This window comes from Magnolia sinica, chromosome 13 (genome assembly GCF_029962835.1).
Source record: "Magnolia sinica isolate HGM2019 chromosome 13, MsV1, whole genome shotgun sequence".
In the NCBI taxonomy this organism is placed as follows: Eukaryota; Viridiplantae; Streptophyta; class Magnoliopsida; order Magnoliales; family Magnoliaceae; genus Magnolia; species Magnolia sinica.
In genome coordinates this window covers 21,232,111-21,250,586 of record NC_080585.1, presented here as the reverse complement: position 1 = coordinate 21,250,586, position 18,476 = coordinate 21,232,111, and the positions used below count along the sequence as shown (strand labels likewise).

Genomic DNA, 18,476 nt, shown 5'->3' with positions numbered 1-18,476 from the left:
TATTCATCTCTTATATCGCTTATGATGTCATGTGTCATTTTCTTATCAGCTTTTATCACAACAGCCAAAAAATAGTCACATACATGCACAGGAAATGGATGGTCATGATTTGGTACCAAAAGATCTACATCATATGTGAAAGTTTCACGCAAATGAATAATACGATTTTTCATGTCAACTCATGAACCTTTAGACCGTCAGGGCGAACCTTCCGGATCCTTAAAAAATGGCTCGTGTTGGCTAGAATGATGCGGTTCTTTTCGGCACTTGACAATATTTGCATCCGTAATTAGTATTGCACCGGGAGCAATGATATCAACACCACGCAATGCGTTTTAATTCCCCTCTCGCGACTCAAGATCGGTCGTGTCTCCGCCAAATGGGGCCCACATGATGAGTAATATAATGATCAGAACCGTCAATATTGTAAAACATGTCCCAAGGATCAAATTAAGAAAATTACACTGAACAGAAAACTTAAAATAATGTAAAGAAAACTTTCAACAACTGGGATTTAAATTCAAAAAACCGAAAGTTAGGATCGCCTCTAAAGCTTGATTATCTCTTATTTATGGTAATAAATAGATTATGAACAACGATTTATCATCAGACCATTCATAATATGGGCCCCAGTTGGGGGCTACACGCGCTGTATCCCGAGACTCGCAGACACCACACCAAACAAAAATCGCGTCACAATCAATGCCTCCGATTCCCAGTCGTTTTTCCCAACTTTTACTGTTCGTTCCGTACAACGTGCCACGCGGAGACTGTGCCCCCGGCTCGGCTGCCCGATCGAAGCAATCGGGGGATCGAAAATGGCACTTTGTTCGCTGGAGTACCTGTGATGGTAGCTCGCGCAAGCTACCTTATCCGCAGCCACTCTCGTTGGTAATGAATATTCATGAATCGAGTGCACTGTGGATGGCCATTGATTGTATTACCAATCTGGGCCAACTTTCATATCCTTCCCTCAAAATAATTACAGCTCATTAAATGGACGAATCTGATCAGTTGCTAATTTAAAGATGAGCCATCCATAATGTTCCCCTTGGATGAACGCTTGCGATCACCTTATACGGACACTACGTTATAGCAAAGCTTCTCGTGCTATCATATTGTTTGCAGTCCCGCGGATTACCGAACCAATCCTCTTTCCTTCCGTCTGGACAGGCTCATTTCGGCTAAAAGAGAAATCTATGTACTCGGGCAGAGTGGTGGATGATACGCAGGCACTTAGAAATTAAATTGAAAGTGCATTCGTGCAACACAATTAATTCAGATCAGACTGTTCAAATTACGGGTCCCACACCTTGTCAGCCAAAATTACACTTATTTCAACATCCGACAATTGAATTGGTGGACATTTATTGGACGGTTGAAATTAAATATCCGACATAACAATTTCTAATAAACACGTATCCACGAATAGGATTCTACAATTTCTCAAAAAATCTGATTTTGGTCATCTAAGTTGTAGTTAGTGTATGCCACGTATTCAATTCCTGAGTGCCTGTGTATCAAGCGTCATACGCTGCCGGAGCATCAAATACATCCCGGCTGCTTGCATCCAAGCTCGGTCGGTGCTCAGTTCACTCCATCGGACTACTCCCTCAAGCGGGGGTGCGCACACTCTCCTTCCCTCTCATTCACCATCACCCAACCAATCGCCTTTCAGCCGTTCAAATCCCTCAACGGTCACAGCTCGAAGCCTCTAACGATAAGGGAAAAACCCCAAACGCATGAAGCGGATGCAGAATTGTCTCAGCCAGATTATCGTCAGACTCGTCTCATCGATGGAAAATTCCAATATTGCCCCCAAGAAAATGAAGAAATGCCTCCTTCCATTAGCAGCTTCCCTCCTCCTCTCCACTCTCCTCATCTTCGCCTCCCTCTTCTCTAATTCCTCCTCCTCCTCCAAACCCTCTTACAAAATTCCAGAATTGCCCCTGTTCGTGGAATCGAAATTACACTCCCCGCCACCGTCTTCCCGCCCGGTCCCACGCCTGGCCTACCTCATCTCTGGATCTGTCGGCGATGGCGGCAGTCTCAAGAGGACCCTTAGAGCTCTCTACCACCCGCTCAACCAGTATGTTGTCCACCTAGACCTCGAGTCGCCGCCCGCCGAGCGAATGGAGCTCGCCGAGTTCGTGATGGGGGATCCAGTCTTCGCCGCGGTGGGGAATGTGCGGGTTGTCGTGCGGGCGAATCTCGTTACGTATAGGGGGCCCACGATGGTGGCGAACACGCTCCACGCTGCCGCGATCTTGCTGAAGGAAGGTGGGGATTGGGACTGGTTTATCAATCTCAGCGCGTCGGATTACCCGTTGGTCACGCAGGACGGTGAGTGAATTTGATCGGTGGGGCCCGCCGGGGGGTTTGTTCTTCTAGTTGGGTGGTTTTGGTTTGTGGGGTTTTTGTGATTTTGGATGAGAATTGGGTATTGGTTCTAGTTCTTGAACTGTTTATTGGATGATCTTGATTTGTTTTTTTTGTCGATGGTGAGAAAAAAAAATGGATGGTTTTGATTCTTCAGGAATTGGGTTTTTTTTTTTTTTTTTCATTTTTCTGTTTTTGTGATTTTGGATGAGAATTGGGTATTGGTTTTAGTTCGTGAACTGTTTATTGGATGATCTTGATTTATTTTTTCGTTGATGGTGAGGTAAAAAGGGATAGTTTTTGTGATTTTCGATGAGAATTGAGTATTGGTTCTAGTTCGTGAACTGTTTACTGGACGATCTTGATTTGTTTTTTCATCGATGGTGAGAAAAAAAAAAAATGGATGGTTTTGATTCTCCGATGTTATCAGCAATTGGGTCTGCCCCCCCCTCCTCTCCTTTTATGTTTGTTTTCATTTGCAATGAGAATCGGGTACTGGTTTATCTTTAGAATCTTTTTCTTTTTTTTTGAAAGTTCTTCTCTTTTGTACATTTGGGAGGGTTAATTGGGTGTGGATCTTGCTTCATTTCCATTTTTTTTTTTCAATTATCATGATCTTTAATGATGTTTTTGTATGATAATTGGATGCTGATTTCGCCTTACTAAGACTTTTCTTGTGCTTTTCATTGATGGATTGTGCGCGTATGTGTGTCAGGAACAGCAACTGAGTTTTTATTTTACTTCAGTCTTTGATGATTTTGATTTTGCTTCGTGCCCTTTTCTCAAATGCTTTTGATTTTGTTTTGTGCCCATTTCTCAAATGCTTTTGATTTGTGGGGTGTTTTTTTTTTCCTCTTCTATTCTTTTTAATGAGAAATGTGTTTGTTTTTCCCTGTTTGTGGGTGGTGCAGATCTGCTTCACACGCTGTCAAGTTTTCCCAGAGACCTGAACTTTCTTGAGCATACAAGCGACATTGGATGGAAAGAGTATGCATGCTACTTCTTCATTACTGGAAGACTCTCTTAGGGTGTGTTTGGATGCACTATCGAAATTAATTGCAATAATTATTGAAATAGAGTAGAAAAGAGTAAATCATAACTACCTTCCTCGAATTTATATTGAGGGAGCGGGCTCCAAAGTGCAATTTGAGGGTTACTCGTTATGTTAACTATGAAATGCTATAGATTTTTTTCCCTTTCATTTCCTCTTTTGATTAAACAAATTGTTTGCAATTCATTCCGCTTGTGCATCCAAATGCCACTTTAATCGCTGTATAGCATTTTTTAAGATTGGTTTTACGTTGCCAAGCTACATTTTTTGAAGCAGTTGTTTCCTTGATTCATAGGTTCCATAGAGCCAAGCCACTGATCATTGATCCTGGCTTGTATAGCTTGCAAAAATCGGATGTGTTCTGGGTTTCAGAGAAAAGGAGCTTGCCTACGGCATTTAAGCTCTTTACAGGTGAGATATACTATAAGGAGATTGAATTCTTCATTTGTTGATAGAATGTGGTTCTTGTTGCCTAATCTTAAAATCTTGTTGAGTTACTTCATAAAGAAAATAAAAAAGAAAATCAAGTCTAATGCTTTTGTGATTACAAATTGATTCTTTTTCTTTTTTTTTTTTAAAATGGAAAGGTGACTAACAGAACGAGTTCCAAGTGTAAGTTAGAGAAATCGATATAATCCTTAGTTGCATGATCCTTTTAATTGGGCGCCACTCCTACTTCGAATTGCACTTCAAACTCACTCCCACTTCCTACCGATTTGTACTTGCTATAATTTTAAAACAGATGCTTCCCTGCACCCCCACAAAAATCCATTGCAGCTTCTGTTCATGCTTCACGCAACTATAATATAATGCTTTAGATTAAGGTTAAGTTGTATGGACTATAACGGACATGGTGTTGGATAGAAAATTTTAGGCCAGGGAATTGCTTGATACTCCAGGAGTGTACAGCAATTCATATGCATGCACACAGTCACTGTTCATGTGGCATATATGTACCTTTCGCCAAAGTTCCAAACCGTCCAAATCCTGGGCCTCACCCGTGGACAGTCATAACCAAAAATCTCACTGAATGGATGGTCCCAACTGTTTGACCATGGCCGTCAAATGGACAGTTAAAATGAGAAACAGTCAACAGTCCAAATTCCACAAATAAATGTCCATTAACCAGAGGTTAGGATCATCCGCTGAATCTAATTTTAGGGCTACGGTCCATCTATAGAGGGTCTGTAATTTGGGTGGTCTGTATTTAGATATGTATGACACCGCATGTAGTAGATCTAGGCATGCCTCTGGATTGTCTTACTCTGCTAGAGTAGAGTATGAATTAAGTACACTTCTATGATCTAGGTTCTGTCTTCTTGGAGATTGTCATGAACTAAGTATTGATGGGAGGAAAGGAGAAAATCAGACAGGTTAGCTGCATAGGGTTTCTTTGCTTTGCAACTATGGCTGTCGCCCACGGGTACCCGATAGACCCTGACCAATTTTAACTGCAATATATTGGACCCATTAAGAAAATGTGTCATGTTTGGGTCTCACTCTTTCAACCCGTTTAAAAGCCGGGTTTGGTTGGTGTCTATGTGATGGACCCATTTACAGTTGGGTCCTGATCGGGTCTATTTAATTTTAATAATGAAATAATATATATTTGCAATATATATTGATTATTCTAGCAAAGGAAATGAGTTTCCTAAACCACTCATATGCAAGAGAGCCCATTTACACTCTGTGTACATGTCAAAGTGGCAATGTGTGTGTGATCTAATACTTTCCCAGGACCTATCCAAGCTTTTGTTCATCTTCTTTTGGCCTTTTGGCGCTGTACTTTTGATCTTTGAATCTTTCTTTAATAATATTTCTGTTATTAGCTCAAATATATATATATATATATATATATATATATATATATATATATATATATATATATATATATATATATATAATATTTCTGTTGGGTGGACCCAACCTAATGCACTTATTTGTCTTGAACCCAACTAGAAACCTAGATCGAAAGACAGAATGGGTACCCAATCTGATCCGTGTCCAGGTCTTGAAAAACTAGACCTTAGTCCGAAAGGACAGAGACCCAGGAAAACCTGAACCTGGTTAGCCCAGGTGAGTAGTACTATGGGATGAGACCTGAACCCTCTTTTAAGATTCATTATTAGGTCAACTGCAGACTGTTCTCTATTAAGGAGAGTATCAAAGCTTGAAAGAATTCTTTTCTAAGATTAACCAAAAATCAAGTGCATGCTATCCTTTAAAAGGTGGGTCCTAAAAAATGTGAACATGCTCACTCCAGAAATCTGGGACATGTAACGTTGGGTTGCATTTGCTGAAGTACAGTTGCTGTGTGGATGTGGGGGCAGAGAGCATTTATTAGAATCATTTGTCCATGGACAACTGCATTCCAGCCTCACCCTTGTACACTGTAATTTTCAATTTTGTGGACAGCCCTGTCCAATGGACAGTTGGATGCCTCTGTCTGAAGCAAATGCTGCATCCAAACACTACAAAGCTCCTTTGGATGTGGATGTACATGTTTTTTAGTAGCTTTCCATGCATCCAAACAACCCCTCTTTACTCACAGTTGCCATGCTAGAGTTCACGTTAGCTCAGATCCTGGAGTATTGAAAAAATCGTATTTGACTATTTTATCTTCATTCATCTCCTATGCTAGATTTCAAACCATACACTCAACAAAATGCGGAGTTTCCTTTACAGGTTCTGCCTGGATGATGCTTTCTCGTCCATTCATCGACTATTGTGTATGGGGATGGGATAATCTCCCACGAACAGTCCTGATGTACTACGCCAACTTCCTCTCCTCACCCGAGGGCTACTTCCATACAGTCATCTGCAATGCCCAAGAGTTCTGCAACACCACTGTCAACCACGACCTGCACTTCATATCTTGGGACAACCCTCCCAAGCAGCACCCACATTTCCTCACCGTCACAGACTTCCAGAGGATGGTAGACAGCAATGCCCCATTCGCGAGGAAGTTCCACGGGAATGACCCGGTGCTCGATAAGATTGATAAGGAGCTCTTGGGCCGGGATCCTGAAGGGTTCGTTCCAGGCGGATGGTTCAGAGGAAAAGAGATGAATGCCAGCGATATGCATTATGTTATAGACAATATAACTGAACTCAGACCTGGGCCAGGTGCGGAAAGGTTCAAACGCCTTATCACTGGCTTACTTTCGGAGAATGGTTTTGGCGAGAAGCATTGTATCTGACCAGTACACTCAACTGACACTGTAAGCTACTGAAATCAGAAGCTTACTCAACATGGTCAACTGCTCCCCATTGTTGCAGCCTCAAATGCCTTCTGGTTCAACAGTGACAGGTGGATGATCTGATTGGTTACGAGCCACTGGGGTGAAAGGAGCATGTCTCGACTACATGTATGTCATTGTTGTATGTGCCCTCTCTACATTTTCATCCATGCACAATCTGTGTGCTGTATTTTTGTGAAATGGCCCCATAGCATGGTTAATGTATGTATGTGAGGAAATGGGCATCCATTGCAGCTATTTTGATGCATTGATGTATTGACATTTAGGTTGCGTTTGGATATTTCATTGAACTGGATTGCAATTCGTTCAATTCATTTTCAAGGAAAGAACAAAGTGGGGCGGCACAGTTTCAATTCACTTTGACAACCAAACATCTAAATTATAATTCCATGCAATTTCAAGTTGGACTCAAACCAATAGTGATTGCAGTTTCGGTGCTAATCCCACTTTATAGTGGAGTGGTTCTGGCACCCTTTGTTTAATTACTCTTTATTGAATTGATTATTTCAGTTCGATTGGATTAAACATCCAAACGTTGCTTTAAGGCTTCATTTCTGGACATTGATGAGGCTCCAGATTGCAATCACATTACTTCCAAGTTGAAGATGAAAGGAAAGTAACTGGGATTTGAAGGCCACTTTCTCACTATGAACTGAATGTTTGTAATTCCATTCAGTTGTGCATCCAAACAAGCCTTATCAGGTTCAAAAGCACAACTCTCTCTCTCTCTCTCTCTCTCTCTCTCTCTCTCTCTCTCTCTCTCTATATATATATATATATATATATATATATATATATATATTGCCATTGTTTCATTCAGGAGGATTCTTTGGAGGTTTGAGTCTCATCTACTGCAAATTATGGAAATAAACTGGGGAAGAGAACGATTAGAAAGGCAAAGCAAATTGGGTTCTTTATTGGATTTTTCAATCATCTGATATCCTAACCAACGTCTTGCCGATGTTATGACCACGGAAGAGCCCTATGAATGCAGCAGGGACGCTGTCTAGACCCTGCGAGATTTCTTCAATCGCATGGATTCTAGAATTTCGGAGATGATCAGAGGTGGTGGAAATGAAATCAGCCATGGTGTTCATGTGATCAGGACATAGGAATCCTTGAATGGTGATCCGCTTGTAGATGACATTTAGCATGTCAGGTGTGGCCCGCCTTCCGGCATCAATGTATCCAAAGATTACACCACAGGCGGCGACTCTGCCAAATGTGTTCATGTTGGCAACTGCAGCTTCTAACATCTCTGATCAAAATATATGTCTATTCCGTCCGGAAAATACCTGCCATGATCAGGTGAAAGTTTTTAAAAGAGGTGGACCATGTGATCCTCCTATAAGCTCCCACCAAATTGGACACTTAATAGTCCATGATCATGACCTTTCACTGGATGGGTCCTACTGAGGAAAGTCTCAATGAGAGAGATTCTAACGGTTTGAGTGCGGATTTGAAATCAGGCTCATCCTTATAGTTGAAAGCATCGTCAAAACCAAGCTTCTCTTTAAGGACGTCGACCTAAAGCATGAGTTGTACATCAGAACATGATATTAAGGCTGTGTTTGGATGTGCAAGGGAATTGAATTAAGAAATGATAAGAACAGATGATACTTCCTAGCATTCATGATGAGTGAAGTTCCTTCAAATTGCATTTGCATATCTTTCATGTGCTTAGCTCAATCGAATCACTGAGTCAAGCACTCGTTATCTTTGTAAATTTTTCTCAACTTGGTGAGTGTTTGAGTCAGGCCCCAAGTTACAGTGATTCACCCATATCATGACAAGGTGAATAGAGAAAGCATGGTGATTACCTTTTGCTTGCTCCCAGCAGAGCCTACTACATAACAACCGGATAGCTTTGCCAATTGCCCGACGACATTACCGACAGATCCAGAAGCTGCAGACACAAACACGTCCTCTCCTTTTTTAGGTTTACAGATGTTGCAGAAACCGATGTACGCCGTGAGCCCGCTAAGCCCTGCAGGAGAAGATCATTTCAGAGCAAGCGAGACTTTGAGGAGGTCGATATTGTGTTAATCAAAGGGCGAACCGTTCTAAAATGACATGCAATATATACGTGAATATGCATCCACATGCACTTTAGTTGGTCATGTTAGACGGTCCACTCAAGCCAATGTGTGGGTCCCAATGCCCATGTGACCTTTTTTTTTTTTTTTTTTTTAACACACCCCCACACACTCATGCCGTAGTGGGATTTCACCACCTATGGATACTCGAACCGAGTGTTGAAACTCGGAAGAGTCTACCACCGGAGCAAGAGTAAGGATCCAACGCCCATGTGACCTAACTGAACTATGCTGTTTATGGGTTTAGGTGGAACTGCGACTGTAAACATAGGTCCATGCACAAAAGAAGAGGAGAGGTTCAGGTCATTAGCATAAAAAATTTAAAATAACTAAAATACTATAGACATTTAAATTACCTAAATACCCTTTTTACATTGAAATTGCTTTTACTATCTTTTTTAAAATACAAAGTTTAGCATGGGTAAATTTGTCCATAGCTACTTGCGTGATATACACGCAGAAAAATAATAATATTTATAGTACATTAAATACGATTGTTTTATTATTATTATATAATATACAGATATTTAGTTTTTTTTTTTCTTTCAAATATAAAAATGACCGCTCCATCATTGAAAAAAGTGGGTCACGCCGGGTTGACTTTCAGGCCAGACCATTATGATGTTGTAGCCCACCTTTTCATGGGCTGAAAAAAGCATATCTAACCAATGCAATCTCACAGCCAACGTTGTTCTTGCTTTATTTTGCATGATAAAGAGAAAATTAGGTTTGGCAATGGGCTGGGCCTGGGCCGGTGAAATCTATATTTTAAAAAGACCCGGGCCCAAACCAGAACGGCTGTATGTCTGGCCTAGAAAATGTATTGAGTACGTACCTAGAATTCCTAAATGGTATGACAATGGGAATTCCATGGAATTGATCTTCTTTAACCAGCTTCCGCCTCTCACGACACTGTACTCCTCCCACCCCAGTACCCCAGCAACGATATCGCCTTCAGTGAATTCTGAATTGTCCGTCGCAACAACTCTACCGATCGCAAGGGCGCCAATCACCTGTCAACCAATAAGTACATAAGTAATACTGAGTTTAGCTGAGCCCACATCCATCGATGTGCAACACCCATCAGGTGGGCCCCACTTGTGGGTGCCTAGGTGGCCTGATGGGAATATGGGTCGGTTGGCTCATTAGATTTCGTATATTTTGATATTTTTTTTCCGTCTATTGTTGTTGTCATCGATGCCTCCATAGGTGGCCCCTGTGCTGAGTCGACCGGCCTGGTTTCTGGTGACCACAGGACTTGGGTTTGGCCATGGCCAAGACTCACTTGTAAACAACCAACGCCTGCACCTGGGTCCATTTATGGCTTTCATGGGCCCATCTTCAGGGCTGATAATATAAACAAAATTGAGAATGGCTATGAAACATGACATCCCATGCTTAGATGGGCTTGGGCTCAATCAATTCCACAAGCATGAAAGCCTATTATCATGGTTAATAACATCCGTACAATGCTGGCCAGTCCTAAGTCCAGCCCATTTGATGCCCATTGGTTGTATCAGGCTTGCATTCAAGCCCAGTAATTGTATGGGCTTCTTACCCATTTGGAGGCCCAAAAACTAGCCCTAACACCAACCAACTCCTTTAACATTCAAAGGTTGTAATTATAGGGATGGCATTGGACCAGGTTGGCCCACAGCTCAACTGCCCTGACCCACTTCTGAGTTGTGTTTGGGGCAACCTAAATGGGTAGTGAGTTGGGCTTGGCTTAGAACTTGTGGCCCATTTAGAAAGTACCGTATCCAACCCAACTCAACCCAAAACCCAAAATATATAATAGAAGATAAACATCGATACATACACATGATGTGCAACTGATTGGGCTTGAATTTTGAAGTGGATCAGGTCGGGCTGCGGGGTATTCGGTCGCAGATTGAGCTTGGGCTGAAATGATGGGCCCGTAACCAGACCCATTGCCACCGCTAGTGGTTGACCCTGCCCACCCACGCCGGGCTAGGCCTGCACTCGGGCCTTTGTCTGGGACGTGGATTAGCTACAGAACACAGTATCGAGTTTGGCTACTGAAATGACGTCACCACATTTTTGGGCCTCACCATGATGTATGGTGTTGTATCCACACCATCCATCCACTTGGAGAGATCATTTTAGTTCATGATCCAAATAATGAGGCAAATCCAAAGCTCAAGTGGACCCCACCACAGAAAACAGTTGGGCAGTGACGCTCACCGTTGAAACCTTCATACGGCCCACCATGATGTTTATTTGACATCCAACCTGTTTATAAGTTAAAACAGACATGGAATAAAGTAAAACACAAATATCAGCTTGATCGAAAACATCTGTGGCCTAAAGAAGTTTTTAATGGTAGGCATTCAGTCACCACTCTTTTCTGTGGTGTGATCCATTTAAGCTTTGGATCTGTCTCATTCTTTGGCTCATACCCTAAAATGATCTCTTCAAATGTATGGACGGTGTGGATACAACACATACATCATTGTGGAGCTCACAGAACGTGGTGACGTCATTCAGTAGTTAGGTAGCTAATCCACGTCCCTTGGTCAACCCAGCCTATTGACATCCGATCCACAGCCCTCTATGAACCATTATCAAGCCTTTCAATTCAACCCAAGAAAAACCCAATCCCATTTTTTTTTTCTTCATCATCTTAGTAGAATCCGTGTGGCCTACCTCTCCAGGGACGATTCGGGTCGCGAAGTTACTCGACGTCTGAGAAGAGCTTTAGTTCTTCATGCGATTGATCTGGGGAAGGATCGATGGACACACAGAGATTCTTGACGATGACATCGCTCGATCCTTTGTCAACCTTCAACGCGCGAACGCCGATCCTGAGCTCGAAGTCCGACTCTGATGGTGGGCCATCCATGTAGCCTTTTATAGTCACGTACTTGTTCTGCACCTCCATTTTCTTCTTCTGAAACCTCAATTCATGTGTATTTTAGGAAGTTATGGCCTTATGGGGAATGGCTGTATTTCTAAGATTCGTCAGGGAAAAGAAGATGACTTTATTTATTTATTTATTTTCAGAAATGGTCCAGTGCTCTCAGAGAAATATAAATTATAGTGCTCCCTAGTTGCATCGATTGATTAGGACAGTTCATCAATCGATCTGAACTGTCCATTAAGTCCGGAACACATTTCATAGGCTATCAGACAAAAATTCTGCCGTTTGGATGATCCAATCCATCTTTGGTTCGGCTTTTTTTTTGAAACCATGGATGGGATGGTTACAATTGCCTAACAAAAGTGGTTCTAAAGAATCACAAGCAATCGATGATGGGTTTAAGATGATAGGAATCCTCCACAGCACCTGTTTTACCCGGCTCTTTGTGACCACCATGTTGTCTGTGTGAAATTCACTCCGTTCATCAGCTGATTTCATCCATGGTAGGACATGAAGGACAGACATCAGCCACATACGTAACTCAGGTGGGCCACACTACTGGGAAAAATAATTAGATGGGATTCTGACCATAAGTTTGTATGTGTGGCCACCATGGGGAGTGTATCCTTTGTAAACCCATTCACCAATATGCGGAATAGGTGGTGAGGCCGTGTCAACGGGCTGGGTTAGGGCCTCTATCAAAGCCCGGCCTGCATTTCAAACCCACTCAGGCCTGTGACTAGCTAAAATAGCCCAACCTGAAATCTTTGTAAGAGTCCTGGCCAAGCCCAATGTCATGTCCCAGAATTGGGGTACGGAATGTATACCCTCGTATTCTAGTTACAGCACATGATTCGTAAATCAATGCGTCATTTTATTTGATTAGAGGTATAGTAGCACATGATTCATAGATCGATGAGTCATTTTATTTGATTAGAGCTATAGGATTTTGTATTCTAAGTTCACGCTAACAACCACCATCTATACATATCAATCAACATTCATTACTAGTATTCAAAATAGTCATATTTATACATCTCTAGTATTTGTAACATACTAATTATTGCTTTAAGTCCACCCATTTGAGACCTCATGAAACCATTTCCACGACTATCCACTCAATAACCATTAAAAGACTTTAAACCATCCGTAACTCTAAATTTTTAAATAATAATGAACTTCCAAAAATAAATGAAGAAAATAATAGTAATTCTACTTCAATGTGCTATTGATTCACCGTATTCAGTTCATTTTCTTCAAGATAAGGTTATTGTCAGACGCGGATTGCGTCCTACCCCCGCCCATCTCTAGCTCCGAACAGACAGGTATGTCGATGGGCCCACCGTGATATATCTGTTTATCCAAGCCGTCCATCCCTTTTCTCAGATCATTATAAGGCATTAACACAAAAATGATGTAGATCCAATGCTCAAGTGGGCCACACCAAATAATAAGCTTGGTTGCATTAAATGCACAAAGCATTAAATGCCAGTTGTATTAAATGCAAGAGTCATCTATGGCATGGTCCATTTGAGCGTTGGATCTACGTCATTTTTGTGTCAATGCCTTATAATGATCTGAGAAAAGGGATGGACGGCTTGGATAAACGGATACATCACGGTGGGCCCACCCACAGAACTACCCATTTGGAGCTAGAGAAGGGCGAGGGTAGGACAGAATCCGCGTCCGTTATTGTCCTTGTGGATCATCCACTGGTTCAGTCTCATGTCCTAATATTTAAGATACAGTTTCAGCTTCAATAAAATTTGTACGATTTTTCCATCGATACAATGTCAGTTGTCCAGGCTAACTGAGTAAACCTATCATAATTTGTACACGTCATAATTAAAATAGGAAGTGCCTGAATGCATGAATACATCAAGTAGATTGATCCGTCCACTTACTTGAATTCGATATCCATCACCTTGCATTTATCCCTCTAGGTAGGCTTCCATAATCTTAATAGGCTTTCACACATCATGGGCATCTAGAGATGGTCCCTTAGGTCACCCGGTACCGTAAGTACCTATATGTCTTCTAGGGCATGCCCCCAAGAGTCAGCTCAAGAGTGCCAATGCATGACATGAATGATATGATAATAATCGATGCATCATATAAGCAATTTATCGCATGCATCATGAGGTGTTAGCGATAACATTTCAATCTTAGATAGATTCAGTAAAGCAATCAATATAAGAAATAATCATGATAATCAAACAACTACTTTAATCACTGCAGGAAAAAAAAAAAAAAAAAACATGTTGAGATTGCTCACTTGTACTTGGGTAAGCCTGTTTGATTTTCCGGCTCAAGTGTAATTACCATGTAAATGGGTAATAATTACTTACGTAGGTAATTACCACATCTTTCCCAATGCAAATGTAACAATTTACTTTTTTAACACTTTAATCGAGAAATTTACAATATTAATGTGGGGCCCATCGTAATGTATGTTACTTATCCACACCATTTGTTATGCCAGCTGAATTTATGGCATGAGCAAAAAATTGAGGCAAATCCAAAGGTCAAGTGGAGCACACCACAAGAAACAATGCGAATCGAATGCCTACCATTAAAATCTTCTTGGGGCCCTTAAAAGTTTTGGATCAAGCTGATATTTGTGTTTTCCCCTTATCCACGCCTATGTGACCCAATGAACGGGTTAGATGATGAAAAAAACCTCAATGTGGGTCTAGTGAAGAAAGTAACTTTCAATGGTGGACGAATTAAGGCCACTATTCCCTTTAGCGTGGGCCATTTGAGTGTTGGATCTGCCTCATTTTTTGGTTCATGTACTAAAATGTTCTAATAAAATAGATGGACGGTGTGGATATATCATATACACTACAGTGGAGTCCACATATTTAAGTCAACACTTTTGTTTCGATTTTCAAGGTGTAATTACTCTCATATTTTCAAAAATGGTGAAAAAGTAATAATTACTTGTTGACCTTGATTTACATGTATCATGGAAAATCAAATGGGCCTAATGTGAACTCTGATATATTACCCTAAATTCAATCAACTGACAATATCCTAAATACATGCCACAATCAAATCATATCTCCATTTAAGCAACCAGTATAATCAGTCCCCTTTTGGTTTATCAAGCCCCAATTTATAATTCATGGGAAAATATAACTACCGAACTTGAATTCCTTTTACTTTCATCCACAACATATGTGGGGCCCACTTGATTAAACCAAATTGATGTGATCTTTCCAATGTCTAGGACAATTAACTTTCATTATAACTTTATATTGCATAATTAAATTATCAAAAAATTTTGAACAAACGAAATCTTTCAGTGGATTGTCAATCAATCTAGATCAATTGAAATTAATTTGAATTTTCACCATAACTCTTTGAACACTTTTTGCTCCATTTGATTAATCGAGACAGTCTTGTCGATTGATCGAATCGTACCATCGATCGATAAAACTCACCTATCGATTGGTCGAACTTGATTCAAATTTCGAAATTTGGTCACTAGACATTTTTCACCACCTTCAATCAATTAAATCACCCAGTCAATCAGTCAAGCCGACGCTGTTACACTTAGTCCAGATGATTTGATTTTTACAACTTTTAGGGTTTTCTCTATTCTACCTACTTTTTATGCTTTATTGATCATTTGTTCAGATCTAAACCATCCAATGACTCCCATATTCCCAAATATGGATGGATCAATGATTGTTTAGATGCTGACCGTCCATGATTTCAAACTTTAAATCAATAAATGCTTTATACATTTCCTTCCATCTATTTATGGCCTACTAAACGGTCAAATCCTTTTTATATTTTGGATATCACCATAGATCTGATCAATTCTTTATATAGACGGTTCAGATTAAATCTAACATGCATCATGGTCAACCATATGATTTAATACATGAATTTATATCTACGATTAGATTTGTTTGTTGTGATCCATTTGATGATCGGATCAATTTGGAAATTAGGGCCCTTGTATATTTTGGCTTTAAAGATCATATGATCCGTACAGATCTAATCCGAAATAGCCAGATGACACAAAACATATATTTAAACTAGAGATTTCATTTAGTTCTAATAGTTCTATCTTTCTAACATAGATCTTCTATAGATTAGTAAGATGAACAGGTGACCGATTCACACTGTGTATTGCATAGATCTGGAAAAAATAATTTGAATGTATAAAAGAAAATTAAAAGGAACTAGGTTTTTTTTATCTTTTCTTTTAGGTTTTCTGCTTGAATCAGTCCTCCAACCTCACCCATAATTGAGAATCGTGGTAGAATGAGTCAATCTCTTAGCCCCTCTCCCAACCAAGAGTATCTGTCACGCCCCAAACTCGAAAACCGGACTCACAAAATTTTCGATCACCGAATTCGGTGCCGACAGCCTCCGTAGTACCCCATTCTCAGCTCCCAGCGCGCATGCGCCGAATTCCGATCCTGGGATCCTACAAGGAGGATTTTTCAATGTACATTTGTCTCATAAGAAGCATAACCACAAGTATACTAAAATCACAAGAACAACATCATCATCACATATCCACTAATATAAACATTTGAATACAATGCTGAAAGGAAAATACATATGTCAAAAATCAAAGCTCCAGAAATCCACTGCACGCTCCAAGCTCAACACTGCTGCAACCTAACGTCACCTGCACGCCTCTATCGTGTATAAGCTTATAGAAAGCTTAGTGGGTGGTAAAAGTGTGTGCACAAGGTAAGTGCCCAGTAAGCAATATCAGAGTAATCAGAGTAAGTGAAAATACTAACAAGCCCATAAAGCATACAATATCAGAAATACTAGCAAGTTTATAAATCATACGATATCAGAGTAATGCGAAAACATGCTAATAGGCCCATAAATACCATTAGCCTTATCTAGGCTATGTGATGCAAAAATATAATAAACCAATATCATATATTAATGAAGGAATGTAGATCAACTATGCAATGCAGAAGTAGTAAGCTAAATACTATGTATTGAGGATGCAATATAATATGCGATGTGAATGAAATGACCAAGCTGAACTGTGAAGTTGAAGTTGGGATAGTAGTACGTAGTATTGTAAGCTACGAGGTCCATCACAAAGGACTTCTATCCAAACCAGTCTCATACCTAAATTTGGATAGTCAGACTCAATGTGGTAAACTCTTGGTCTCAGGTTAGTCGCGCGCCCAACCGAAATCCTGGCCGTGCGAAGGTACACGTAACAAATAGTTACGCACCACCAGCCCGAGTGAATAGTGAATGAATAAATGAATGAATATGCAATTTATGCCCAATAAGTTCACATATCAATACGGTTCCTCTCTGGGAAATCACCAGGGTCTATTACACTCCAAACCAGATTGCTGTCCTATCGCGCTCAATAAGGTGAGTGGAAGAGACCTCATTATCCGCCTGCCAATATCGGGCCCGGCTCATCGATAGCGGACCCATTCCTCGAGCTGATCAGACTCAGCTTAGCATTGCCCCCTCCTCTCGGGCAAGTAAGGTCGTACCCCCTTCCAACCGACTACGAAACAGTGGGAGATGCGGTCTAACGGTATACGGCCCTCATGCGCTCATGCATCCACTCAGTCTAGACGTTGGAGCAACCTCTGGAACCAAGAGGGTTTAGGGACTTTTACCTAGGGATATCTATAGCACCCCATGTAGAACAAATTTTCAGTGTCCCATCTGGCCATCCACAAAATACCTGTGGAGGTTATGGCCCTAATGTCGCTAGGGCGTATGGTGGCCATGTCACACAAATGCGATATGCATGAGTCACACAGTCTAATCATGCATCAATCCTGCACATGTCGTGCTCTCATGTGGGGCAACTCCACCTATCAGGAAGCCCCATGAACAACCTATCATATAGCATATGCAATGGTCAATCACATCTCATAACAAACATGCAGATGATGCGTATGGGCATGTATCATGATGCTATGCTGTCATATACTCATAATCGGTATTAAGAACCGGCATCGACAATCGATCTCGACAATGTGGACATTTAACCAGCATTACCCTCAAGAAATGACCCACATAAAGCCTAATATATAGTAGACTCATGGCCTCACACAAAGACCTAATATATAACACCATGGGCCTTACTCAAGGGCCACATATACACAACAGGTGGGCCCTGCTCATGGGCTTCAAATATATGAAATGTGAGCCCTACACATAGGTCACGAATACATCAAATGCGTCATACATCATGGGCCTAATACAATCACAATGGCCTTGCCCATAGGCCACGAATACACCACAATGGGCCTTGCCCATGTGCCATGAATACATCACAGTAGGCCTCGACTACGATTCGCATATACATCATATAGGTCTCGACAATCGGAATTGACACTCAGAATCAACCTCAACAATCGGAGTCGGTCTATACAATCGACCTTGACAATCGAAATTGACTTCAATACTCGGCCTCGACAATCGGGATCGATCGATAATCAAAATCGGTAAATCGGTCACGATAATCAGCCTCGATCGCTAATCAGAATCGGTAAATTGGTCACGACAATCGGATCGATCAATAATTAGAATCGGTAAATCGGTCACGATAATCGGGATCGATCAATAATCAAAATCGACAAATCGGTCACGACAATCGGAGTAGATCAATAATCAGAGTCGGCAAATCGATCACGATAATCGGGATCGATAGATAATTACAGTCAGTAAATCGGTCATGACAATCGGGATCGATCAATAATCAGAGTCAAAAAATCGGTCACGACAATCGGATTGATCGATAATTAGAATCGGCAAATCAGTCACGACAATCGGATCGATCGATAATC

At 41.0% G+C, this 18,476-nt stretch overlaps 1 protein-coding gene, 1 long non-coding RNA gene and 1 pseudogene across 2 annotated transcripts; 2 read left to right on the top strand and 1 right to left on the bottom strand.

Annotated features, from left to right (window-relative positions):
* The first annotated feature begins 1,662 nt into the window (after nucleotides 1-1,662).
* Nucleotides 1,663-7,000, top strand: LOC131223174 (beta-glucuronosyltransferase GlcAT14B-like). Its single transcript, XM_058218487.1, has 4 exons — nucleotides 1,663-2,343; nucleotides 3,291-3,366; nucleotides 3,726-3,841; nucleotides 6,116-7,000. The coding sequence occupies exons 1-4, from the start codon at nucleotides 1,743-1,745 to the stop codon at nucleotides 6,628-6,630; spliced, it is 1,308 nt and encodes a 435-aa protein (XP_058074470.1). The 5' UTR covers nucleotides 1,663-1,742; the 3' UTR covers nucleotides 6,631-7,000.
* A 528-nt stretch (nucleotides 7,001-7,528) lies between these two features.
* LOC131223176 (2-alkenal reductase (NADP(+)-dependent)-like) lies at nucleotides 7,529-12,912 on the bottom strand (annotated as a pseudogene).
* Nucleotides 8,534-9,951, top strand: LOC131223177 (uncharacterized). Its single transcript, XR_009160319.1, has 2 exons — nucleotides 8,534-8,661; nucleotides 9,615-9,951. It is a non-coding gene; the product is annotated as an uncharacterized LOC131223177 (long non-coding RNA).
* Nucleotides 12,913-18,476: the final 5,564 nt, after the last annotated feature.